The sequence below is a fragment of the Ambystoma mexicanum genome, chromosome 11, assembly GCF_040938575.1.
Source record: "Ambystoma mexicanum isolate Mex_15411 chromosome 11, UKY_AmexF1_1, whole genome shotgun sequence".
In the NCBI taxonomy this organism is placed as follows: Eukaryota; Metazoa; Chordata; class Amphibia; order Caudata; family Ambystomatidae; genus Ambystoma; species Ambystoma mexicanum.
Window position 1 is genome coordinate 609,671,283 of NC_090934.1, and position 26,915 is coordinate 609,698,197.

Consider the following 26,915-nt stretch of genomic DNA (forward strand, 5'->3'; position numbering starts at 1 on the left):
TCCAATGAAAATCACACAAAGTTTATATAGGGCAGCAATCACCAGTGTGGTGATAATTACACTGTAAATTAATAGAATACACTCAGATTGACCATCTAGCACCAGAGACACAATGCATAATTGAAAGAAATCAACATTACTTTTGGGGTAGTGCTTTAAATGGCACCATAGTTTAGCATTTCCCCCTGAAATGCTCCCTCAAACCCCTGTTAACCAAATTTTGTGTGGGTAGAAAGGAGTAGCAAGGAGTTGGGTATGCTAGGCAACAAACAGAATTCAAATGTGACCTTCCCCCTCTGGATGGGAGGCAAAATCGGATTGAACAACCCTTAAAATTGAGCAAAATAGCACTCAGAATTGCTAATACTTGTTTTACATATGCGATTGAATGAATGATGTAGAAATGAGGATAGCAGTATCATAGATGTAAGAACACTAGCAAACTACAAGGCAATGTACTAACAACGGGCATACAGTTCAGAAAATTGACTTTGGAAGGAAAAACACAGTGCAGCCAAATCACACGTGGAGAAATTGCATTTGCTTAGCTTCACGTGTTGAAAATAGCAAAACGGCTTGGAAAATGAGTTAAACAGACACAATAGGAATGCGGTTGTGATGCTAAGGGACAAAGGCACATTGCAGGTATAATATGAAAGTGAAAGAGTAACTCTGAATGGATGACAGGATGAGATTCTTAATGGGAAAGGAAACTCGGTTTTTAAACGGGAATAATTTCACGGGCCAACTCAGTTTTGTTAGTAAAGTGATTTCTTTTACTGAAACTATATTTTAGTGACTAGGTTGTGAAAAAGAGAAAACTTGCCAGTGAAAAGGGTTAAGCTGCAGTTTTAACCCCCTCACGCTGTTTTTCTCTTTATATGGGAATTAATTAATGTATTCCAAATAGTTCTAAGGACTTATACAACAGACTGAAATGATTGGAAAGAATGGCGCTAACACATGGAGATTACTACAGATTTTCCTAAGAACAAGGTACACAGAGGTTTCTGACAATTTTAAGAAGTTACTAGGATACTTATAGGATTTCCTAGGGATTGGAACTAATACAAGGTAACAAAGCAAGGGATACAGTTTGTGGTTGCTGAGGAAGGGAAATACTCACAACAAGCACGTGAATGGGGTAGCTTGGACAGCAGACTGGGTTTCTAGACAGCATGGCACGATCTGGTCTCTGCAAACAGCGGCGGGCTCCCCTAGAAGCGGACATCTGGATTTAGTCTGGTCACTGGGTAGTGAGGTGCATCAGCTGGGCTCTCCTCGAATTATTGGGATTTTTGTGGGGGTTTTCTAGATCAGTGGTTCTGCCTGTATAGGATCAGCTAGCTCTGGCCTGGCAGTGGAATCTGGAATCTTGCAGGGTGAATCTGGAATGTCTGGATCTCTGGATGCGTGGGAGCTGGAAATGTCAGAAGAGAGTCCAGAACTCCCTATGCCTCCCCTTTATATAAGGAGCATGACATCACAGGATTTTACTATGGGGCAGACTCAAGCTGAACAAACCTCTTACAATCGGATAGGTCAGCTGTGGAAGTTGCCTCCTCCCTGTAAGCAGATTGGACTGAAGGAGGTGACCCATTTTTAGGGTGGGCGTTTTATGAGGTACCTTTTTTTCACCAAAGTAATTTTTGCCAAAATAAGTTATGAGGCAAAACACTTATTTTTATAGCCATCACCATTATAAAAATTAGATGAACAGATCACATATTTTACCAAGGATATGCCATTCAAATCTCAAAACGGTGTGATTCTGTTTAGGCATTCTGGCAATATTTTACCATTTCCATGGAACACATTTCACCTAAAATTCTCCAATTGTATTGTGTATACATATTATCACTGGTCATGTTCTCATTCATTTTCAAAGTTGTACCATGTATGTTTTACCCAGAATACACATTTTCCTGCTTTTTTGCATTCCAAACATGCTAAAAAAAAACTACAGCATCTTATTTTAATGGTGCAAACATGACATTTAAATGGTCATATTTTCACATTAATAAGTCTTTTGATTACTGAAATAAATGACATAAACTGAATAGTCTCTGAAATCAACTGGGCTGGCTTTGTTTTCCAAATATGGGCATTCCTTTCCAGTCCACAGCCAAATGTCTGGCTCTGGTCAGTTTAGCTCAGTGTTGCCATGGATTCGCCTTTGAAGTCCTTCAGTTTGAGGAGAGGTGTCACTAGGAATTCACACCTATGTGCCCTGACAGGCCATTGTCTCATAATGGAGCAGTGCCGCTTCTTCTGGCGAGGATGCTCGATTCTCCCCTTTGGCCCATTCATGGTTTCCAGGGGGCTGGGCCACTTCGGGGAATGTGATTCTGTTCCCAGGAAAGGCAGGGCCCGTTGAAGCCAGGGCCTGCCAAACCTGTTCTGCTGGCCCACAGTAATTTTGTTTATTTATTTATTTATTTATTTTTCTTTCCTTAACCAGAAAGCATGTCTTTTAGAAATAAAGATCATGTATATGTTTAAAGCAAGCCCCATTTACATTTATATGCAAGCACAGGGCCTTAGTTTAACATTTCACTTTTTAAAAGGCATTTTCTTCTTTGTCAAAAGCACCCTTTTACACGTGGGTTAAATCTTCTGGTATGTCACTTCCTGACACAAGATGCCATTCAGTGAGGAATGCCCCCATTTGCTGGTGTACACCCTGAACATGGATGAACATGGATGTGTCTAATCTGGAACCAAATGTGCAATGTTGAAAAGATGGAAAGGGCATCAGTGTGCAGTCATTTTACATGCAGAACATTTTCTTTTTTTCCTTGGGAAGTTTTGAACTGGCAGCATAGCACTGCTGTGTTTGAATTATTTTCTTTGGTGCACATGAAGAAAACACTGGCAGCCATTCTCGGGGTGTTGCATGTTCCATCTCGCCCCATATGTGCCTGGCAAAGACAGCACAGGCATTATTTTTGTAACTGCAAAACGAAGTTTTAATGCAAGGGAATAGCGCTCAGCAGAGCCAGCGCAGCCATTCTGCTTGTAACTGCTGGAATGCAGTTTGGTGATGTAGGGGAGCTCTGCCGGGCTGGCAAATGTACCCCACAATACATTTGTATTAGCGCAAGTTAACCATAAAATCCCTTTAACAAAGTTTTTTAAGTGAATCGTGTAGGTTTTTATTGGTGCAACTTAACCATAACATCTCTTTAACACAGTTGTTTTCAGAGAATTCCATGGGTTTTTACCACTACATGCTATTTTCCTACAACTTACTAATGTACAATGTTTCACCTTAAAACTCTGCTATTTCCCACCTTCTAGCATCATTTTTGACACTTCTATACTTTTTCCACATTTTTTGCTTCCGTCGATGTCCGCGAATGTCTGACGTCATTCTGGACCTTCCAGACAGTGCCACGTGATCATGAACGCATTTGCACTTTGTGTTCGGGTCTTTGCTTCGAGGACAATTCGGAACTGCATATTTAGGAACTTTGAAGCTCAAAATGTACCTTTGCACAGCTCCTACACCTATTCTTACTCATTATCCATTAACATTTTAGTACAAAGTACATACTTGGAAGAATAATAGCAAAACTGTTATTTATCTTAAAAATGGCATCAGCTATTGCCATCACTCCGCCCCAAAAGCCACCACCACCACCAGATGGAGGATCCACACAACAAAAATAGCGCAGTATTTCCAAAGACAATGAAGAGGACAAATAAGATGAGGTAGAGGAAGTGCCTACCGCTAGCACCCAGAGAGATTCATGGGTTTGGCAGTTCTTTACCACTGTTGGGAATGTACCAAAGGCTAATGCTACAAAAGTGAAATGCACTGAGTGCAACTTTGTACTTATTCATGGACTACCTGGACAATATTCCTACAGGGCCATCTCCATGCGCCGCCACACCAAACCCAACTACAGCAATGCTCTCAGAAAGATTGTTCCTTTCTTAGCAAGTAATAGGCTGTCTTCCTCCACATCATCTTCCTCTACCAATACTGTAACCACACAGCCTACTTCTGCGGGACACAAATTCACACCAGCTACCTTGCAAACAATAAAAGAGGCTGTTGATCCTTCTTTGGAAGACAACAGTCCTCTGTATATACAACACACCATTTTGCAGGGGCAAGCCATTTTGACCTGCGTTTGAAGCTGTAATCAAGGAGCATGAGAAACACTGCCCACTACCTTAGAAGTAACACACGTGCAACATCTTCCCCTGTCCAACTGCTCCCCCATGTCAGTGCTTGGTGCATCTTCCCTCATTTCTCTCCTCACCTTACGTTCTAACCTCTCCTGCAAAAAAAAACCTTTCTTTTTAAAACGACAAAAGAATGGTTCATTTAGGAACCACCTTTCACAGTTAAAAAAATAGAACTAAAAAGAAATCTTCTAGACTCCATCTACATTACATTTCTCAGTAAAGTACATAGACTCAATACGTTTTTCCAATATTATCATTAGCATTTTGTGTTATGCTAATGGGAATAATGTGATGTTCATCCCCCATTCCAGGGAAGGAAACGGGGGATAACGGCCCGGCAGCCCAAGTTATCGGCCCAAGAGAAGTGTGTCTGTGTGCGCCCTGATGCGTGCATGGTTCGGCATGTTGTAACAAAATAAATAAATAAATAATGAGGGCTCTGGACCATTATCCTCCATTGCAGCCTCTGCAATGGGGGATAAAGGCCATTAGCACCCCTGGTTTCCAAAGCGGGAATCCAGGGTGCTAAAAAATAGATTTTTCTTCCTACAGCGGGACACCTGCAGCATCCCGCTGTAGGAAGGAAAATCCTTTTCCAAGATGGCCACCATGGAAAGAGAAGGCAGGGCTTCTAACAGAGCCCCTCTTCTGTTTCTATGGCCGCCTGCAGAAGGCAAAGTCAGAGCCCTATGACCACATTACCACAAGCACATTTTGTTCCCTTTGAAACCTGTCCTACTTTTGAATAACTTTACCACATAGCCGATCCCAGGTGGACATGGCCACTTTCACACCATTTGTTTCATCCCTCGCGGTCTTGGCCAGTAGCCAGATTGACCGGGTCATGACCTTATACCATGACCCGGACAATCTGGCCACTGCCCATGGCCACAAGCTATACCTCAGTCACGAAAGCTATATCACTATTTTTTGTTCCTAAATTATGACACTTGTCAAAAAATAAAACACAGGCATATTTGCAAAACCATGCTTTAGGGTCCTTGCCAATTCTCCTTACACACGTTTGCTTGAAATCCGCCCACATTTCATTTTTTCCAAAATGTATTTACATACAATAATCATATAATTTAGCCCCCACTTGACAAAATCCATTCAGTCTTTACACAAAAATTGAAGTTTGGGTCTATGATCTTTCTGAAAACTTCAGTCCACATTTGTCAAGCGGCAAAAAAGTTATAAACAATCTAAAAATGTTGAGACACCCTCTAATTTACCCCTGCTTTGAGAAAATCTCACCAAATTGTACAAGAACATTTATATTTGGATTTAAAATTGTTTTGCAAACTTTTGTGCAGCTTCGTCAAATGGCACCACATTTATAAGCCTTTACAATATTTTGGGACCCCCACTCTAAATTTAGTCCCTCTTAACAAAACAGCTCCACACTTTCCAAAACCATTTAGAATCAAGTCTAGAATAGAATTCCAAAATTTCATGCAATTTCATTGAGTGGCGTCAAAGTTATAAGCTACCCAAGAACTGCTTTTCACCAACCCTTTAATGCAGGAATAGGCATGCATGTACCCAAACATATGAAGTGTTCGCGAACATCACATGACTGTCCCTCGAACATCCGAAGCTTTTGCAGACTTTTGGGGTGAAAACACCTTTTTTTGGCTTCTTACGGCCATATCCCATCCCATCCTCATCACCCCTCACCTCCCAGAGATTGTTTGACAAGTTTGACACGTACAATGTTGTGTTTTTCTATATGTTTTTACTGCAAAGTCCGCGGACACCAACGGATGTCCGCGCATCCAACATGGCAGGTGTTTCCAGAAGTCTGACGCACTTCACGCTTTTCACCATCCAATCAGTGGGGGCGTGGGATATCCGCATACATCACAGCACCCTCTAGGCCAATCGGATGCCTGTCTGCGAACCGAACAGGGAAATGGGTCTGCAAAGCGGAGCCAGATTTCACTATTTTTTTGGACCTACTTTTTGGTCATTTAAAAAGAAAAAACTACTGAGTGGAGTTACACCAAATTTAGAAAAAAGCAGGCTTTTGGGGTGAAGCTGCCGCTTCTGGCACAAATTTGATGAAAATCCATCAGGCGGCTTGGGCTGTAGGCGTGACCAAAGTTTTTTTCCAGTATGTCTATGGAAAAAAGAAATGTCGGCCCTCTCTCTATAACTTTGCGCCCCCCTTGACGATGCCTCACCACACTTGCCAAAAAAATTTAGAGCAGGCCATATACTTTTTTGGCAAAGTTTGGTAAGGATTCGTCCAGGGGGAGCAGAGTTATAAGCCACCCAACAAGTGCTCTTCATATGAGTTGAGCAACTTAACCATAACTACACGCCCGCGTCCTCAGGCCATGTAATACAAGGTCACATGAACCCAGGTATATCCTTCCACATATACTTTACTCAGTCAAATATACACTGAAATATACACTCAACACATAAACACATCATACAAACCAAAAGAACAACACACACACACAGTGACAGATTCCCACCTTGTGACGGCATAAAAGCCCTGACCTTTTTAAATTAATAAAATGATACACGTAATTTCTCTCTGAAAGAAAAATCTGCTTATCAGATTCCCCTTTCACAAGCTTAATACCAAAAGCATAGTGCAATCCTGTGCCCTGCTGCATCAGTAGTCTTATCTGCAGTGTTTGCTCTCCAGTGGCCCAGAGAGGGTTCAGAGTTCACGGGTGCCCAAGTGACAGCTGCAGTGCATGCTAAATCCTCGCAGCACAGAAGCTACTTTTAAGATAGATATGAACCGCTGCCCCACAATTTCACAGCTATGAGTTTGCTGTCCTGCTGGGATGTTAAACTTTAAATATAACTGAGTTAAAGTATGGTGGATGGTGTTTCCCATAATTATTAACAGCCACATCAAATTAGTATCACACATTTGTTAGCCCTGGGAGCTCAGCTCAATTGTGGAATGATTATGTGCCCACCCCCAGCCAGGCTATCTTTGATGGCCCCAGCAGGACTCTGACCCTGAGAGTTGCCTCACTTTGTTCCTTTGTGAGGGCAGGTAACACCCTCCCCAAACAGACAGCCACTCCATAGGAAGCTGTCCTTAGAACAGGAATCAAAGTTCACACCCATTCACAAAGGTAGTAGCATCACACCGGGGTCCTGCATACCAAAAGTGCCTTTCATTCTATTGAGAAGGGAAGGGGTTAGTCTAGACAGAGAGAGCACCTTACAGCTTTAGGAAGGTTCCACCAACTTGATTCTCTATGCCTACATCTTTCCCTTCTGTCCCCTCTACTTCAGGTAGCAGAAAGCACTTTGGGTGTGATGTTAGAAGGCAGAGTCCACTTATTCCATGGACATGTATTCAAAAGCTAATGAAGCCTTTTTTTAGTCCAATCACCTGTAGACCTTTGCCTTTAAAAGAAGGGGTCTCTCACTCATTCTTTGATTCACTCTTACACAAGAAACTCATGAAGAATTTGTTGGACCACTGTATTTGTATTTTGTTTGTTGGAGAAGCAGTCCAATCCAAAGCCCTCTGCTGGAGGTGAAGACTAAGTGGCATAATCTGCCCCCTAACCATAACCTGGGCATATTTTGGTGACCTGCTGCTGGAACAAGTCTTGCCTCTCTATCAGCCATAATGGTAACCAGGACCTCACTGTGTTGAAGGATTCCTGCAGTTTTGTGCCAGTTTCCCTCATGTTGGAGAGCCCAATAACAAGGACCCATCTTGTCTATGAAACCCTGGAGTGGGACTCAAAGCACCCAGTTGTCAGAACAGGCTGAATCCTTGTGTTTTCGCTGTTGAACCGCTCCGAACCATGATTGGAGCTCATTCGACCCAGTTGAACCAGCCTGACCCTCTGGTATTGCCTTTGACATTTGTCTGATGTACAAACAGCTATGTTGCATCTTTTAGACCATTTCACTGCCACACTTTGCTAGCTGAGCACCTTGTTGCCTCAGCTCAACCAAGAAGCCATCATTGTATCCGCGCCATTCGAAACACTTTTCAAACCACCAACATCTTCATTGCTGATCTTCATCAACAGTCAATCAGACCCTGTGGGACATATCAAACTGTGACCTTCGAACACTGCATCAAACCGCCCGACTTTAACTGTACATTAAGGCCCTGATTCACAGAAGCCTTTAATAATGGCGCAATCCCATTAAAAACACTCTGTGAATTAGACCCAAAGTCAACAGCATCTTTGCAGTCACCCAACTGTCAAAGTGTCCCTGTCGCCCTTGCAATCTGCATTACATTGAGCACTTCTAGACAATGCAGTGAGCCTCATTTCAAAGCCACCCCATCCCAAGCAGCCCATCACCTGTCTGGCATGAAACAACCACTCATTTGCAGGACCTCACTGCAAATTTCTGGAAGCATTGGGTCATGCATCGTCCAATCTAGTTGTTACCAAATCACTGGAACTGGGTCAGCTTGTTGAACCACAGCATGGATCATCAGGTTCATCATTTCAAACTATCATCAGACCTTGTCTTAAACTGCTGGAGTGTCAAATAGTGATCCCAACCAGCCGTTACCTTGACTCGAACTAGACCTGATCTTAAAGACAACCCTAGTGAGCCATTCGAGCTGCATCACTTGAACGCCACACTTGAACTCCAATGAGCTACCGTTTTAATACAACTCAAATGCCTGCCACCTGCTTGGGTTCATATGATCCGCCACACCCAAACCTGGCTAGATCGGCTTGCAGAGCACCAAGAAGCCACGTTTCATGCTGTCAAACCACCAAGAACCACAGAAATGTATTATTGACCAATAACTTCCTCTTTTCTCCAGCTTTGGGACCTAGAGAGTGGTTAGGTCACCTGAATCCCCTTTTACATGCAAGAACATATCCCTTTTACAGCCATTGTGGTTTTTACTTGCCTTTCACCCGAGATTAATTATCCAGAGTGCTAAATCTTTTCATCTGTGCATATTATGTGTACTTTCCTTAGGTGTGGGTTGTGTGTAGTGTTTTTCTATTTATTTATTTTTGCAGTTGGTGTGTTTCATTAAAGTACATATATTTCACACATACATCACCTTCGTTGTGAATGCAAATAAATAATACATATAAAGGGTCCTGCTTATTCCCTCTTCAGCCAGTTCCCATGTGAAATCTCCTCTCAGTCTCCTCTGCCTGCATGAATGAAATATGCAGCCTATGTTACAATTAAGTGCAACTTGTGGGCACAGTGACATCTGAGTCCCTTGGTGTCTTTAGCACTGCACAGTACAGGTGCAACAACCAGTGCACAGATTAACAGCAATATCTGACTATCGCTCCTTGTTGTGTCTTGTTGTGTCTTGCAGAAGATGACGGGCAAATCAAGGTGTTCTACAATTAAAATAGGGTTTGTGTGATGGACAATGGAAGGGAGTTAGTGGAAAGGAATTGGTGACCGAGCAAATAAGGACAGGGCTAAGGTGTGAGTGTATGGTAAAGGAAAGGGGTTGATTTAAAGGTTAAGGAATGGAGCAAAAGAGGATTGGAATAGTGAAAGTTGATTGCTACGAAGGGGGATGAAGGAACAATGAGGATGAGGTGCAAGGGATGAAAACCAGAGGGTTGATGGGCAAGGAAAATAGGTTAAATAAGATAATGGTACACATCTATAAAGATGCATACTTGCTTTCTGAACATGTGTTTATATTAATATTTCTATTATAGTTTGTAAGGTTGCTTTATCATGTGGCTTGGTGCTTTGAAAGCAAGATTTCTTGAACAGTGTGAAAGTCAGCTTACTTGAACAATGCACTCATTTAGCACTTGAATAACAACTTTGCAGAATGTGTTTTCTTAGTCCAGAAATTGAAGAGAGAATAATATGAAGTCTCTGTTGTTAAAATTGGAAGTGTTGGCACCAGGAAACTCGGGATCAAATTCACTGTTTCACACTTCAAATAATATATGATTCTGAGCAAGTCAATTCACCTCAATGTGTCTTATCCTTTTTGAACTATACACATTAGGATCATCCAGCAGTAATTTGTTCAGTGTGTGCTGTAGGGAAAGTCTCACTCATTCACGTGGGTTTATAGACTAGAGTGTTACTCCATAAATAATTATAATATTAATCATTTATGACATTTGTCCTGGTGGGGAGGCAGGATGTTAGACGTGGGACTTGTGTTGTGAGGAGACAGGTTGGCAAATGAGGGTCTTATGTTGCTTTTAACATTCATGGGTTTTGTTTTGTGGGGTGGGGAGGCATGAGGCCAGGTATGGGTCGTGTGCCATGCCAGCTTGTGTTTTGCTCTGTGAATGAAGCCAGATGCCTTGGCTCAGCCCTAATTTAACCCAACTAATGCATTTTCTACTTTCCCCATTGCTCTACCACGGTTTGAACCAAATGTGAGATTGAATGGGAGGATGTGTAGCTTTCTTTCAAAATGCAAAATGTAACACCAAGAAATCTGGTCTGAAGAACCAGCTTTCCAATTTCAAGCAAATGATATTATCCTGGTCAAATAATTGTATTACATTTGGTATATGGGAGGAGGTTCCTTAGGACCTTGGTCTCTAAGAAATCAAATAAATAACTACAAAAACATGTTTCTTCGTATCCTTAGACTATACTTGCAACCATGGTCAGATGTTGCTAGTCCTCCCCGGGTTTGGAGTTTTTTTCTTTCCCTTTCAACTTCAATGCACACGCGCCCATGGAGCCAATTCAATAATGTGCTGACTTCACCAGACCCTGGTTCCATCTTTTGCATCAATGAACTGAGCCACTCGACACTTATTTAACCCCCCAAACCTCTATTTCACAAAGGACATTTTCTCTTTCCCATCCTTGTTATGATTAAAAAACCCATAACACTGAGACTTTTTCTTGAATATGTATGTACTGCATAGGCAACTTTAATATTTACTACTATGCCATTTTGGATGTCTGTGCTTATTTCTATTTGTATTTGTTAGGCTGCAACTGCTTATATTGTGTTAATGGATTCTTCTTATATGTTATAGAACTATTTATATGTGGATGCCGGTTCTTTTTTGTTGTTGCACACTTTAAAGTCGTGCTCCCCACAGATGGATGACAGGTGCATTAGGGAGCCTGAACTCACCTCTGCCTGTACATATTTAGTTTTCGCATCTTGAGCATGGTGCATGAAGTTGTTACTTGATTTCCAATCTCTACTGAGCTAGTAAACCTCTCACAGATCTGTTTTAATACAACTTCTGGGATACATTTTTTGAGCAGGCCATGCCCACCTGGACCCATATTATAGAAACTGTGTACCTCTGTAAATGCCCTTCTTCAAAGTATTAGAACTAGGGCAAACATTGCATTAGTGAATAAAATATACACGTTTGAATACTGTTTGCACCTAGTCTGCCCTAGTGCGTATACTTAACGGCATTACCACTATGACAAAACTTGCCCTGGAGCAAACATGCATTGAAAACAATGTTGTCATTCATTTACATTCTTGGCTGATGCCATAGCTGTTATAAATGGAGCAATACATTTATGTGAATAGTACATGTAGTCTAGAAATTGTGCAGGGCTGTATTCTCTACATTGGGGCTACCCTTCACCCATACCCAAAATAAAACACTGTGCTAGCCAATGGAGGCGTGCACTCCAACTCTAAGACTCACGTATAACATGCAATCCCTTCTAGCCAGGGTCATTCAGGGAGTGTGCCCTCTTTGTAAATCCTATCAGTGTACAATCAGTTCACTGCATGAACGCCATTTTACCGACCAGCAGAGCTTTCATACAGGGAGTGGATTAAACCATGCATTTGTCGGGTAGTTAATTCTTTGTGGCAGGTTCTTGCACACAGCCTATTCTACCTAATGCCAGTGCTATGCTCACCACCCTTGTCTATGCTCCATGCCCTTTGCTTGTTTTTCTCCATTCCCTATTGCCTGGTAGAGCCCAACTCTGAGAGCATACACGCCCACACATCGCAGCTTTGAATCTCAGCATGGCTCTGACTCAGACTTTCATCAGTCAGACATTGACAGATCTGGTACCATTCAAATTCTGTGGTAGTAACAGCTATTAGTACATCACTTAGAGGCTTGGGTAATCTTGTGTAAAATGCAATAACAAAAACGATGACATTGTGGTGAAGGTTTCAAGACGAGAAAATGAGTTGTTACCAATTGTTCAGCACACTTGAATACTATAATGTGTGTATGTTATATATTATAGGGCCACGCTAGTGTAGTTAAGGCAAAACCTATCATTCATAGGAAATAGTACAATCCTATGGCTAACAACTTTTGAGCCGTGGGACAGATCAACACGACATTTCAAAAACGTAATTTGAGACCCGGGTCTCCCCGGAATTGGATGTTTCCGTTCAAAGACTTGTTATGCTTTTTTGAGACTTTACATCTTATGAAGCATGTGTTTTTCATTTTTCCTTCATTTTCCCCATATGGAAAAAGTCACAGTTTTGCTCAAATGCACAGACCAAACCGCTGGATTGATATGCACCACATTAGAAAAAAAGTCTGCATAAAGCGCTCAAATTAAATCCTTTGTTGGTTTGGCATAAATTGGTTCTGCAGGGTTTTTTTTGGGTGGAGTTGAGCGGGTTGCCCTTCTGCCCAAACAGTTAAATTTTCCATGATGTATTGCTGGTGCAAATGTTTTTCATTTCTGAAAATTCACTTTTATGGAAATCTTGATCTGAATCTAGATTCGTTTTGTAAACTGTCATAAATTGATATGAGGGGTGCATAAGGGGTGCACATATGATGGTTTTCAGGCCAGGGAGCATGTAGTACAGTTTCTACTACATATTGGTTTGTTTAATTAAAGTATACATATATTTTGATGTAACCTTGATTGGACATTCCTTCATTTTGGACTGTTGTACTAATGCTGTTGGAGTTGCTACCGTCTCGCATTCACACCCCTCTTAAAAGTATGTATAGCCGGCCAGCACTACCACAAAAGATGAAAGCGGCATATCTCTGACTATGCCTGTTCCGTTTTTAGGTTTGGGAAGTACTGTAGGTTGTAGAAGTGTGAGTGCTGGCTGAGTACTCCCTTCAGCCATTTTGTCACAATGTCCACCACCATGTTCCAGAGTCTGATGGTAAAAGACAATAGCCATTGACATCTGCCTCTTTAAGGCTGAGAGAGATTTGCTGTTCCACTCCTCCTGACGCTTGCTTTCCTTGTTTGCTCGACCCGGGCTTACTGCCGCAAGAGGTGCCCACAATAATACATAGTTACGGAAACCAAATGAGCGACGCGGCACATATTGCCGGTGCTGCACCTGGAGAACCGGCAATGCTGACATGGTGTGGGTCGTCCGCTCATCCTTCTTGGAAAAGCAAAGAACTTATATGTCTAGTGTGACAACCAGTCCCATAAAACAACTTCTCTAAGGAAATCTATGCCACATTCCAATCAGCCACTTCATATGCACACATTCTTTTAATTAATGCATGTTTCCAGCACATCCACCGTTGACTCATAGTTGACCTTGTGCAGCCGGCATAATGGGACGAGCACGCGCCGAAGTTGCTTCATTGTTTGCAGCGTGTGAACACCGTGATGTAAGAATTTCCGAAATAACAAGGAGTGTCTTTCATTTGCAGCTAAATTATGCAGAGACGAGGCTTAGTCAATTGGAAAACTGCCACTGTGAGAAGACGTGTCAAGTAAGCGGAGTGATCTATCGAGACAAGGACTCCTGGGTGGAGGATGATCACTGCAGGAACTGCACGTGCAAAGTAAGGCTCCTCGGAACTCGTTTCTGGGGCGGAACGTCTAATTACAGCTTCGCTGGCTCGCTGCATGTATCGGAATGATTTCCCGCGTGGCTTGCGATTGGTAGCCCCGCAAAGGGCACTGAAGGGAAACCACCACATCCCATTTTGTTTTTTCAATTGCATTTCATACCGTTTCCTTTGGACAATACGTTTCCGTTCATTTTAATTGTCTCCCTGCCAAACGCACCTTTGTTAGGAGATATCAACATGCTGTCTGCGCGCAAAAAAAAGCGTTGGCGTTGTGTGATCTCTATATTCACGCCAGTCAATTCTTAGCTTTATTATTATGCTAATCGCCCGCATTGGAGCCCGCCGCGCCCCCACCAGGAACGGCACGCGGATTCCTCAGCTGCTCTTTCTATGGGTAGGGAAACAAGACCGAGCCGGCAGGAATTGGTATGTAAATCGTTTGGGACCCCGTAATTATTTGATAGGTATCGAAAGTGAACAAGTTGTTTGTCTTGGGAAATGGAAAACAGATTGTTAACTTCTCGAGGGTGATTGGCAGGGGCGGTAGACGTTATCTACCTGCACATTGGGGCGGCATCTTCCGCCTAATCAAGAGTGGCACGCAGGGGATTGTACATTATGCAGGGCAGAGACAGGCGTGACGAAGGGCAACCCAAGCGTATCATATAATTGTACAACCCAATTTGGAGTGATGCACATACGTCAAAATGTATGTTTTAATGACACACCTGGAAGCAACCATGAAAGCGTAACCTTTGTTCCTGACTGTCATTTTCTTTCTTTGTTGGTCTCATTTTTTCACTATCTGGTTCATTGCTCGCCCTCGTTCCTTCTTGTTATATTGTGCTGCGCCTCTTCTACGTCTCCTTTTCTATTTCTCTTCTCGGTTTTTCCCACATTGTGTACACATTTTTGACATATGCCATGTCTGCAATTCACTTCCTTTCTTTTTCACGCTGCAGTTCGAGTTCTACACTTTTCATGGTTTTCCCTACTCTTTATTTATTTTATTGTGCATTTGTAAGGCACTTATACAACAAGTAAATTGTGTTTCAAAGCACCGACAGAGCAACACGGAGGGAACATCGGAATGAAAATCAATTAACAATGGAGGATAGAGGCGGACCTACTAGGACCTGTGAGCCTTCAGAACGTGCAAGTGCTCACTTGCTCCGCAATAAATACTTTGTTAATGCCCCTCCCTCCTATTCGACCTCCCTTATCAACCCTTTCCCTCTTTTCTGTGCTCAATATAACACCCTCCTATTCCCATCATTTAGACATTCCATCAAGTTCTACCTCCATCCTCCCCGTACTGTCCCTGCTCAGTGCCTCATTCACATACTGAATCCGAACACGGGCTCACAAAAGCCACACAGCCACGGACTGAGTGGGGAACTGAACTTTACTCTCAGAGGTCCCTCCGGCATAACCATTGGTCACATGACCATGCTGGGATCCCTGTGCCTTGCTGGCATGTGTCACACTTCAACCAATAATGCAACAGTACATCTCCCCCCAAAATAGGAAAGTTCTACCTCATTTCTTCGATCCATCTTCTGGGTCTCTTTATAGTCCGGCAGGGGCGACCATCAGTACAAAGGTGTCCATGGGCCTGCTCTCTTTCTCACTCTGTCGTGAACTCCTCCTCATCCCCGGTCTAACCGGACTCCTCTCTCTCTGCTCTTTCCTTGTCACTGTCATCTTCCAGTGCTTCGAACAGGTCCCCCTTGCTTCTTCGGAAGAAAGAGGAATTTTGAGTCACTCTCTTGTCAGCTTGGGCCGCTGCGATCATGGATCCCTTCCGGTCTGTGAGGATCATGGGCCATGGGTCAAAAGGTGGCATGTCTTCGTGGGTGACTGTTTGTTTCACTATGACAATCTCACCGAATTGTAGGTCCGACGTGTGTGCCTTCCTGCAGGCATCAGCATATTCTTTCATCTTCTTTTTTCCAGCGTTATTTCTTGTTCTTGCTTCCCAGTCTGCTCAAGGTTCGACGGTCGGAGTCATGAGGGAGACGCATATCGACAGGTTGTCTGAACATCATTTTAGCGGGACATACACCCGTGAAGCTGTACAGGTTGTTGCGAAAGTCCCACGGGAGCAGGTAGAGGGCTTGTTCCAGTGTCTTTCCTGTGATATTGCCAACCGTCACTGCTCTTTTTATGTTGGCCATGAAGTGATCTACTGTGCCTTTGGCCTAGGGCCACAAAGCAGTAACCTTCTGATGGTGGAAGCCGATGTAACGGGAGAATTCTCTGAAATGGGAGTTGGTAAAAGGAGGTCTGTTATCTGACTTCACTACTTTTCAGATGCCATAGGCTGAGAACATTCTGTCCAGAGCTGGGATCATGACCATGGCTGTGGTCGACTGAGGACCTCTATTTTGGGGGAAACGAGACAGTTCGTTGAGTGCCAATAGGATGTATTTGCCATTCCAAAGGTGCCCAAAGAAGTCAACGGCAATCTCTTCCCAGACATGGTCAGGTAATGGAATGGTCAGGAATGGGTCGGGGGTCATATGTGGCTTAGACTAAGGCATATGTAATCTGCAGTGGTATTCACTGTGCACTCCTCTTCATGATAATTCTTTAAATTAAGTTGTAATATTTTTTGTAACAGAAATGTTTTTAATACATTTAAGGTGCAGGGGAGATAACAGTCAACCCTGGCATATGGGTTGTGAGATATATAAAGACAGAGTAAGTTCCTAATAGAGGAACCCCCGTACCCTGCACACTTTCACAAGCTCAATAATAGAGCCAAACAATCAAGGTTGAATTTTTTTTGACACAACATGTGTTTTATACAATGTTCTTCAATGATTTCAATTTGCAAACAAGTATTTTTTCTGTTCAATGACAATACTAAGTCAGAATTCTTTGTATTCTTCATACGTAGTTTAATTTTTCAAAAAAGGCCCAACGCGTTTCGAGAAAACATCTCTTCTTCAGGGGCATATTCTCTATTTTAATCACATCTAAAGAAAGATTTCAAAAATAATCATAATTACTATTTTAAAGAATAATTAATACATGCATACCTCTTGATTTGGTATACATAACATTTGTTCCAAAAATGAAAATTCTGTACAATCATATGAAGTGCAAATGGTCATTCATTCATAGGTAATATTCATAATTCAATAAATATTTGTACGTTTTGTGTAAAACTTTACCAATTTTTGACCTCATTGAACAGAACCACTCTAAAGTTGTCACCCTCTCCATTATTGTCTAATTCAGACTTAAATAATGAGTCAAACATCTTTTGTTGCTTGCTGTAAAACAGCAATTCTCTAAGCTCTGTTTGTCAGATTCTAGATCAATGGTGTATGATAGATTAGAGAAAGCTAAAACAGTTTCTCAAGCGTATACTTTTAGAACAATCAATTATAGAAAGTTTGGTGTCTTACCCAGTCAAATACTGGAAAAGGGCCATCAATGGTGTTTTGTTAAATGGACCTCAATAGTTATCAAAAAAGGGTTTCAAATCCAACTTCCTGTTAAGGACCTGTGAGTAACTGCTTTAAAATGAAGCTGAGTGGGTCATTAGAGATGAGGGTTGTTCAGGATGTTGTAAAGGTTATATCACAGTTGTGATTCACTTCCTGAGTAAACACTACTACGGGTTTCTAAAAAGTATGAAGTATTTTAAGCAGATATTCTGTGACTATAAAGTTATCTATTCCTAAAGAATCTTAGCCAAAGCCAAAAGGTGCTCCAATTTACCCAGATCTCCTGCAGAAGGGAAGATAGTGTTCTTCTCATTGAACATTGTATAAAACACATGTTGTGTCAACAAAATTCAACCTTGATGGTTTGGCTCTATTAGTGAGCTTGTGAAAGTGTGCAGGGAACAGGACTTCCTCTGTTAAGAACTTACTCTGACTAAGGCACGTGTGGCAGGACTTCAGTGTGGCTTTGATTCGTTCATCCATGCCAGGGAACCAGACTTTCTTCTTCAGTTGTATTTTCGTGGACACTATTCCACGGTGGCCTTCGTGACCCACATAGACGGCCCGCTATTGTAGTGATGCTGGAGTCATGATCCTGTCACCTTTTAGCAACAAGTTTGATGACATGATAGACAGTTCATCTTTCACCTTCCTGGGCGTCTTCCAGAGTCGTTGGTCGATAGCGCGGTTGGACTTTACTGCCTGTTCTATTCATCTCCACCTGCTGTTCTGGATGCAGGCTTCTGCCATCTCCAGCATGGGGTCATCAGCTGTCGCCTGCTGTAGTTCAGCCAGAGGTATCATTGGTGGAAATAGAGTGATGCACCACTTAGTTAACGTAGCCGTCTGATTAGTTGACCACTGGTCTGGTGCACACTAGAGGATGCCTGAACAATACATTTGCTGGATTGTCTTCCTTTCCTGGTTTGTGGACAGTGTTGAAATTATATTCTTGAAGGTGCATACCCTACATGGCAATGAAGGGTTGCATTTGGGGAGGGGGTTTGCTGTATAGGCTGACAACTGCCTGATGATCTGGAATCGAAGAAAAGGGCTTCCCGTACATAAACAGTTGAAGTGCTTGCATGCCCATACGATGGAGAGACTCTCCCTTTCTGACCGAGAGTAGCTTAGCTCAGTGTCTGTCAAACTTTTGCTGGCATAAGATATGATCTTTCTGGGGATGTGCTCACTGCCCAATTGTTGGGCCAGGATAGCTCTGAGTCCTACAGGGCTGGCATAGACATTGACCTCTGTGTGTAGGTTGGGGTCAAAGTAAGACATGCACATCAATGCTGCTATTTGTCTCCCGATCTGGATAAAAGTATCCTGATGAGCTGGTGTCCAAAAAAATGTGATATCTTTCTTTGTAAGGTGTCGGAGTGAGTCACTCTTGGACGCAAAGTCTGGGAGGTATTGAGTGCAGTAGAGAGGAACGGACTTAAGCTACATTCGAAGGATAAGAGCTTCTGTTAATGCTTTGATTTTGTCTGGATCTGGTTCTAATCCTTTGCCAGAAACTATATGGTCCAAAAAAGGTGAGTCTTGTTTTGTTGAATGCACACTTTTCCTTGTTGAGCATGAGGTTTGCTTCATGGAGTGACTTGCAGACTTTCAATAGTGTTGTGAGACTCTTTCGGCTATCATCACTGTAATTGATGAAGTGTGGGATGTGGCTGATTACTTTCTCTTCTTGAAAGATTTCGGCTGCAGGTGAGATGCCAAAGTTGAGTCATTTATAACAAAAAAGGCCAATGTGCGTAGTGAACGTGTTGATGTAACGTGATTCCTCAGTGATCTCAACCTGGTGTGGTCAAGACGCAAGAAAACACTGGCCCTATTCAGCAGATGCATCATGCCCGTGATGCGTGGGGATTGGTGACGTTCACGTCGAATGGCTTGGTTGGGGATGCACATGTGGACACAGAGTCTAATTTGTCCCCCTGGATCCTTCTTGGGGACTGGCACCATCGGCGAGATCCATGGGGTGGGACCAACTGCAGGCCCAGTGATGTTGGTGTCAAGGAGTGACTGCAGCTCTTTCTAAACTTGGCGCTGAATATTGAATGGTATTCCTCTGTAGTGTTGTGACGTTGGTTTTACAGAGGCGTCAATGTGAAGGTCGATTTTCCTCCTTTTTATTTTCCTGTTCACCTTGAATAGTGTCAGGAAGCCTGCTGCAGGTTTTACTTCTGGCGAGATGAACCTACTAGCCATCAGGTTGTATAGGACATGGATGAGGCCCATCTGGATTGCCAACCTGAAGGTGAGGATGCAGCCGCAGGCTGCTTCTGCCTTGATGACTTGGACGGTGATACTGTCTTGTATGTCCATATAGGTGCATGTGGGTTTGAAGGCTCAGATGCAGGCCAGTGGTTGTTTAGCAACAGAGGCATATATGTCTACTTGAGCCTTCTTGAGGTGAAAGGGCTGTGCCAGCCATCGTTATTCACTTTCAGACATCACATTGACTGTTGCACCATAGTCTATTAAGAAGTCAAAGACTCTCCCTCTCACTGTGAGTGGCAATGTCGGGCTGTGTTCTACTGCGTTGGGGTTGCCTAGGGCATAGCGGTATGAATGTGTCCTACTTTCCAGGCTGAATGACGACTCCAACTCACTTGTCGACGGTGAGGCTGTAAGCAGGTTGGGTACGCTCACCCTTCCTTTATGCTTTGCTTACGGCGATGGTGAGCGGGAAGTTCTTTTGCTGTGTCTGTCACTGGTGTGGTACTTCCTCTTGTACTCCTTGTTCCTATCGTCCCTTGGAAGGTAAGAGGGGGACTTGAAGTGTGATGTTCCGTGTTCTCTGCTCCCGGACTTGGTTTTCCTCAGAGCACAGCACAGCACAGGGCTCTGAAATGGTCTTCCCCTCTGCAGATGGAGCACTCTTGACCTATGGCAGGGGAAGGCGCCCTTGTGCGGGAAGTCATATCCGCACCTGAAGCAGTGTCCCTTTTCTTTATTCGATGTGGCTGGATGTGTCACACCTTTCTGTACTGATTCTTCTTTGATCTGAGCCGATGGGCTGATTTGGAAGTTGGTCATGTTCGACACTTGGAGCTCCAGTGCGGTGGTCTGGGCTAGCAGAAGTATTTCGGCCAAAATGTCTGGCTTTTGCAGGAACTCTTTCTCGAGTATGATGCACTCACAGCCGGCTATCACCTGGAACTTCATGGCCTCCTCATTGGAATATTGATGAAATTCACAGTGTTTCACCTTTGCTCTCAGCTGCGTCACAAACCTTTCCATGGTTTCACCTGGGAGTTGTCTGGTGGTGTGAAACACATGACGCTTGTAGTCAACATTTTTATGAATAGCAAAGTGCTTGGATGCGTTTTAAGTCTGACCAAGTGTATTCAACATACACAGGTAGTTCGAATATGATGTCTCTGAACTCGGGGCCTGCCATGAGGATGAGTAGACCTTCTGTATGTTTATCATCTTGCGGGCCTAGTGAAGCCAGGTATACATCAAACTACTTGATCCATCTGGACCATGTTAGGCTAAGATTCATGGTGTTAGTGATGTCAAGAGGAAACAGCGTGGCACCGGGAAGGAGTCCCTCATCTGCTGTGCTATGGGCACTGGAGCAGGGGCCCGAGCCTGATCTCCTATGTTGGCGGCGTGGGACTTGTGTGTCACATGGTAAGTAGTGTTTTCTTATGATGACCCGGTGATAGAAAGGTGGGACAGTTTTCTGCTGCAATGTTCAGTTTGATGGCCGTGATATGGCAGTTTGATGTGCCCAGCGTTCCCAGGCTGGGTTATTTCCCCAGAGTTGATACAGGGTAGATAGAGGCGGAGCCACACCCACCTCTGTAGTGCGATTGATTTTGGTATCTGCTGTGTCCTGAGTCCTTTTTGGAGGTTTATTCAGTTACTGGTTGGGGCATTGACAGGGCAGTCTCTCTCCCCTCATTCCATTACGTGCACTTCTCTGTTCTGCAATACGTAATATGGTAATTGTTAAGGCCCACATCACTGTTTCTCATTGGAGCTTCTGATTCCATGGACCGCTGGAGGGCTTCCTTTATTGTTTGCAGTATGGCAGCCTCGTGCTGGGAGGTGGAGTAGGCACAGCATGCTGCGCGTGCTCCTCAGCATTGTCGGCCTGAGTCACTCGCAGGAAGTGGCACGTTCAGGATGAATTCTCCTACTTAGTAACATACCGGTCGGGCACAGCGGAGCGTGTGCTTCTGGAGGTGCCTGCCGACCGGTGAGTGTGTCCTCTGAGCACAAGACACTCGTATATACGAGCCTCATGCTTGTACCGGCGCCGACCCAGGCGCAGCGGGCGTGGACACCACACAGTGTGGGCAGCTTAGGGTCCTGCAACTGCGAGCGGAGCACCTGCTCAACGCTCAGTGGAATTCAAGATGCATGCAGCATGCAGGTCTAGGATTGCCCACCTCGTGGCCAGCGTTCTGTCCCTGCGCAGTGACACATTCACATGCTGATGTAGAACAAGAACCACACAGCCACAGACTTTGTGGGGAACTGAACTTTAGTCCCAGAGGTCCCGCCCACATAACCATTGGTACATGAACATGCTGGGATCCCCTTGCCCTGCTGGCAGGTGTCACATTTCCACCAATAATGCAACAGTGCACTCCCAACATTTGTTTTCTTTTGTTACAACTTCATTCTCATGTCTCCATTTCCTTCCTTCCTTCCTTCCTTCCTTCCTTCCTTCCTTCCTTCCTTCCTTCCTTCCTTCCTTCCTTCCTTCCTTCCTTCCTTCCTTCCTTCCTTCCTTCCTTCCTTCCTTCCTTCCTTCCTTCCTTCCTTCCTTCCTTCCTTCCTTCCTTCCTTCCTTCCTTCCTTCCTTCCTTCCTTCCTTCCTTCCTTCCTTCCTTCCTTCCTTCCTTCCTTCCTTCCTTCCTTCCTTCCTTCCTTCCTTCCTTCCTTCCTTCCTTCCTTCCTTCCTTCCTTCCTTCCTTCCTTCCTTCCCTCCCTCCCTCCAGGGTCAGACTGGGGCATGAAAATGTTTCGGGCATCAACGAAAACGTGCCCACAGTTGTGAATGGAAATGCATTTCTTTTGTGACAGACTGTTTGAGTAGTACCCAAGGGGGAGGTTTTTGATAAAATGATAAAATGTTTTGCATATTGTGCATTTTGAAGAACATTTGTTCAGTAACTCTTTCTCTTTCTTTCTTTCTTTCTTTCTTTCTTTCTTTCTTTCTTTCTTTCTTTCTTTCTTTTTTTCTTTCTTTCTTTCTTTTTCTTTCTTTCTCCCCTCCCTCCCTTCCTTTCTTCTCTCTCTCTTCTCCTCACTCCCTCCCTCCCTGTCACCCACTCTCCCTCCCTGCCTTCCTTTCTCCTGCTTCGTATCACCTCACATAACCCGCATGCTCTCTCTTGCATACCTATTTTTGTAGTCAGAGGGGATAATGTGTTCCTTTTTTAATCTTCCCTCTAGAATGGAGCTGTGGAATGCAGGAGAATGCTTTGTCCTCCTCCGAACTGTTCTCCTAATTCCCTAGCAGTGCACCTGCAAGGACAGTGTTGCAAAGTGTGCAGGCGTAAGTGCTATATCATGATCCCTCATCGTTGCACCTGTTTAAGCTTGATTTTTGTTAATGTTTCATGTGAAAAATAGTTAGCATGGGAGATACGAGAAAATAGTTGGCCGGTATCTAAACTACCAACAGACAGATGAACATTATATAAATGCGACTTTGGCTGAAGAGCATTTATGGTTTTCGGATAGAATGGTACGTCAGTCTGCATGTAAAGTCATATTGGATTCCTTCTTTGACAATGTATAACATATTGCGTTTTAGTAGGCCCTGGGGACTACACCGGATTCTTTGTAGGTGTAGGTATGTGTGTGGTGTGTGTGGTGTGTGGGGTGTGGTGTGTAAGGTTTCTTAAAACGTGAGCTATAGAGCACCAGACAATTGTACACAAGGAGGAGACAAGAGATAAGATTGTGTTCAGAATGTCCTGGGCAACACTTGGCATGCATCTTTCTCCCAAGCATAGCTGGATGCAGATATCAGCACTGTAACTATTCTGTAATTTTAGAATCAGGATACTTGTATGCATATCTGGGGTAGCTGGGATCACTGTATCATTTAAATAAATCTCTCTAATTTAAAGCATTACTTTGCCCAGACCCTTAATACAATGACACTGACTTAGACACCAGTTTAGCACCTTCTTATTTCTAAGTCCACAGACCTCACACCCAGAACCCACCTATTTCCACAGCATTTTCGACACAGGTGGCGCTATTGGTGGATGTTTTCATGGCGTTTTCCCCTCTTTCTTAATGCATTGTTGTAACCCATTGGGAGTATTATACAGCAATGTCTATGTTGTCGGAAAGGAGGGAGGGAGGGAGCACAGGTCTACCCTGAGACCAAACAATCCTTCATTGGCAGATTCATTGGAAAGTTGAAAGTCGTTAATGAAAGAGTTTACTAAAGAGACATAACAAAAACGAATTTTACAGGCTATCAGCTGAAGTGCTCTCCGAAGAGAAAACTGGCTTGTGGTGGGGGATGGCTGGTCGGGGGGCTAGGGGTTACAACTCATGTCCTTTTCATGTGCAAATGCATCCCTATGAGACAAAAGGAGGTCTCATTATTGCCTGAGCCGAAGAAGCCAAGTGTGCCAAATTGAGGAAGGATCATCACCGTAAGTGATACTGAGCCATCCGGAGGTCTCTAATGCAGTTTGCACAGTCATAACAGCGATATATATATGTATTATGTTGGAGATGTGTTGAGTAAAAAATGCTAGTAAATTGACAAACAGCACTGGTAAATTAAATGTGGCTTTATTTTGAACCATGTAAATTACAAGGTTGTCTATATGAGGAAACCATTTTAATTGAACGCTTGGTTGAACTGGAACGGTTTATACATGAGCATGCATTGGGTGTAATGTAAAAAACAAATGGTCTCTCTAGGCGTAAGTGAAAGCATGTTTCCACCTTTAAGCTTTCACTTTGGTGTATTAAATTGAACGTTGTCTGTCCCATTGAAGGTGCTGTGCAGAAACAGATGCTTGTAGAGCAGGACTGTCTTGTTGAAAGACATCTGGCTGGGAAATGGCATGGATGTTTCTTGATTGCAGAGAAATACTTGTTTTTTTGTCTTCTGAAATTACAGTGATTAGGATGCAGCCAATAGCTGCAGCTATTGACTGCATTTTTAGCACCATGGATCAGAGGTCAATAATGATTTCCATTTACCAATGTGATTTATGACCCTGAAGTCAGTCAAAAACGTTAGCTATTCGCTCTTCACCTGTTTATGCACCATCACCTGTAGCCAGGTCCATAGGGCAGGTGGCAGCCATTAAGTACCATTATTCACTAGCTCAGAAAGCAATATCATTACAATTATGAAAGGCAGACACATGGCAAGGATATTTTGTCTTTAGGAAACTAAGGGGGGAATCCTGAATGAGCTGCAGTTCCAGAGTATGTTCTGCAGCTGTGACGTAACAGAGATCAGACTTGGTACTGGAGAGACTGTTGATGGTGGATTCAGAGCCGGCAGACAGCACATGTAGGAGACTAGAAGAGTAACCAGATGTCCTGAGGACAAGGCCCCACTCAGAGCGATAGAGAGGAAAGGTTACAGGAACACCATCAGTGGGTAAACAGAGTTTATGGAGAGGTCCTTGTCTGGTAGATATGCATGAGTGATGAGACAGGGAACTGAGATTAGACAGCAAGCAGGCCCAAAAGCAGAGAGGGGGAATTGCGAGCACCAGACATTGGGAAGAGAGAACTTGTAATGGCTCCAGGACTGAGTCCAGCATTGAGGGGAACACCTGGTTGTGCTATATGAGTGTCAAAAAGCTACACAGTAGGAAGGCAGTGAAGATCCAATTGAGAACGTGAATAAAATGAGAGAAGCTGCTGGCTGGATTTTGCAGGGAAATTTCCTAGAGCCATTTGATAAAGTGGTTGAATTGAACGAAAATACTGCCTACTGAAATTTGATATGAATTATCAATAAATTCAATACATAGTTGCGTCATGTGGAAATCAATAATGGTGCTACGAAAGATGAAGCTGCACCCACTGCCTCCGTCATACCAACATTTTGAAAATCGTCCAGGCTGTGGGCGACCGGGCCTTCTTGGAGACTGGCAGCAATTACTGTAAGCCACTCTAAACAATGCCAATTTGAACATAGCTGACTTGCTCAGCCAACCTCAGTGCGTAAAAAAGAAATTTGACCGTTGGTGTTGGATCCAGAATTACGATCTGCTGAAAACAAAGCCTACATTCTTGAGATCAGGATTAGGTGTACACAAACTCAATGCTTATTGTTGCTACTTGGTAACTTTCCCCTCGTGACATCATCGTGATCAATTTTTGAGGCTGCGTTTGAATGCATTAAACACCAGGGAAATGCAATTTCTATGACACATTAACGAAGCAAACGGCAATCTTTGCAGATTCTGCAACCTTCGAATCAAATCTGTCGAACATCTAATTACCGGATGCCATGTGTTAACCTTACGTCGACTGCGTCACTTCGGAGACTTTAACCCTGTTGAATCAGACAATCAAAATTGGTGGTCTTATGCAGTTGCCGGACATAACATTAAGTGGACCTGTGCAATTGTGAACTTCTTGGACTCTCTAAATTTAACTGAAAAATGATGTTGTATGGAACTCTTAAATTGTTATTAATACAATGACATGATACATCTTTATATGCTGGATTGCTGATTGTTTTATTTTCTTTTACACTGTAATGGATAACAAGGGACATATGACGATGTGTTGTAACAAAAGCTTGGCGACTTGTTGGCTTCCCAATAGGTTCGCTGCGCTGAAGTTTCAATAAAAATAAAAAAAATAAAAAACTGAAATTTGTGGTCAAAGTTCCAACAGAAACTTGACATGACGAGTGAATGGCATAAAATTGGAAGTGGAGGCAAAGTTTGCAATGATAGAGCAAGTTAGTAAATTGAAGTGGTGCACCAGGGAGTCTGGCGGCAGAGTTTGACACCAAGTGAATAACAAGCTGATAAATGTTGAACTCTGGAGCAAGTAGTCCTACAACAGGACTCAGGATTCCAGCTTTGATTCAGGGAGGTACATTGGATAGCCAAATGACTAGCAGATGAAACCCTGGTACAGGCCAAAGTAGTCTTTATATTGTTATTTTATATTCATATTTTAACATATACATTTATAATATTACATAACCTAAAAAGAAAAGCACAAATATTGCCTGACATAAGAGATCATGAAAAACAAAAGTAAAAAATAATCAAACAACTTAACCATTCTCAACTGACAATCATTTCAACATGTGGACAATGTGGTAATAATGTCCTTTTTAAGGTCACTGTGGCTGTTGTGAGGAACCAGGAATGAGACACAGACACAGAGAACTCATGTAATTGGTTATAGACTTTTATTAAATGATAAAGGTGTTGAAAAATGCTTCACTGTCCCTAATCTAGGAGGTATTTCCCTACCTCAACCAAAACTAAGTGTCTGCCCTGTGTCAAAATGTCCAAAGCAAAAATGTCCTCTGTCTGAATTACTATCCTAGCCCTCGCAT

The 26,915-nt window shown here is 43.2% G+C and overlaps 1 protein-coding gene across 1 annotated transcript in view; it reads left to right on the forward strand.

Annotated features, from left to right (window-relative positions):
- Positions 1-26,915, forward strand: part of NELL1 (neural EGFL like 1) — a 6,602,686-nt gene that overhangs the window by 1,591,282 nt on the left and 4,984,489 nt on the right. The window contains exons 8-9 of the mRNA XM_069623485.1: positions 13,767-13,901; positions 22,793-22,895. Of these exons, the coding sequence (XP_069479586.1) occupies positions 13,767-13,901; positions 22,793-22,895 (238 nt within the window). The remainder of the gene's footprint in view (positions 1-13,766; positions 13,902-22,792; positions 22,896-26,915) is intronic.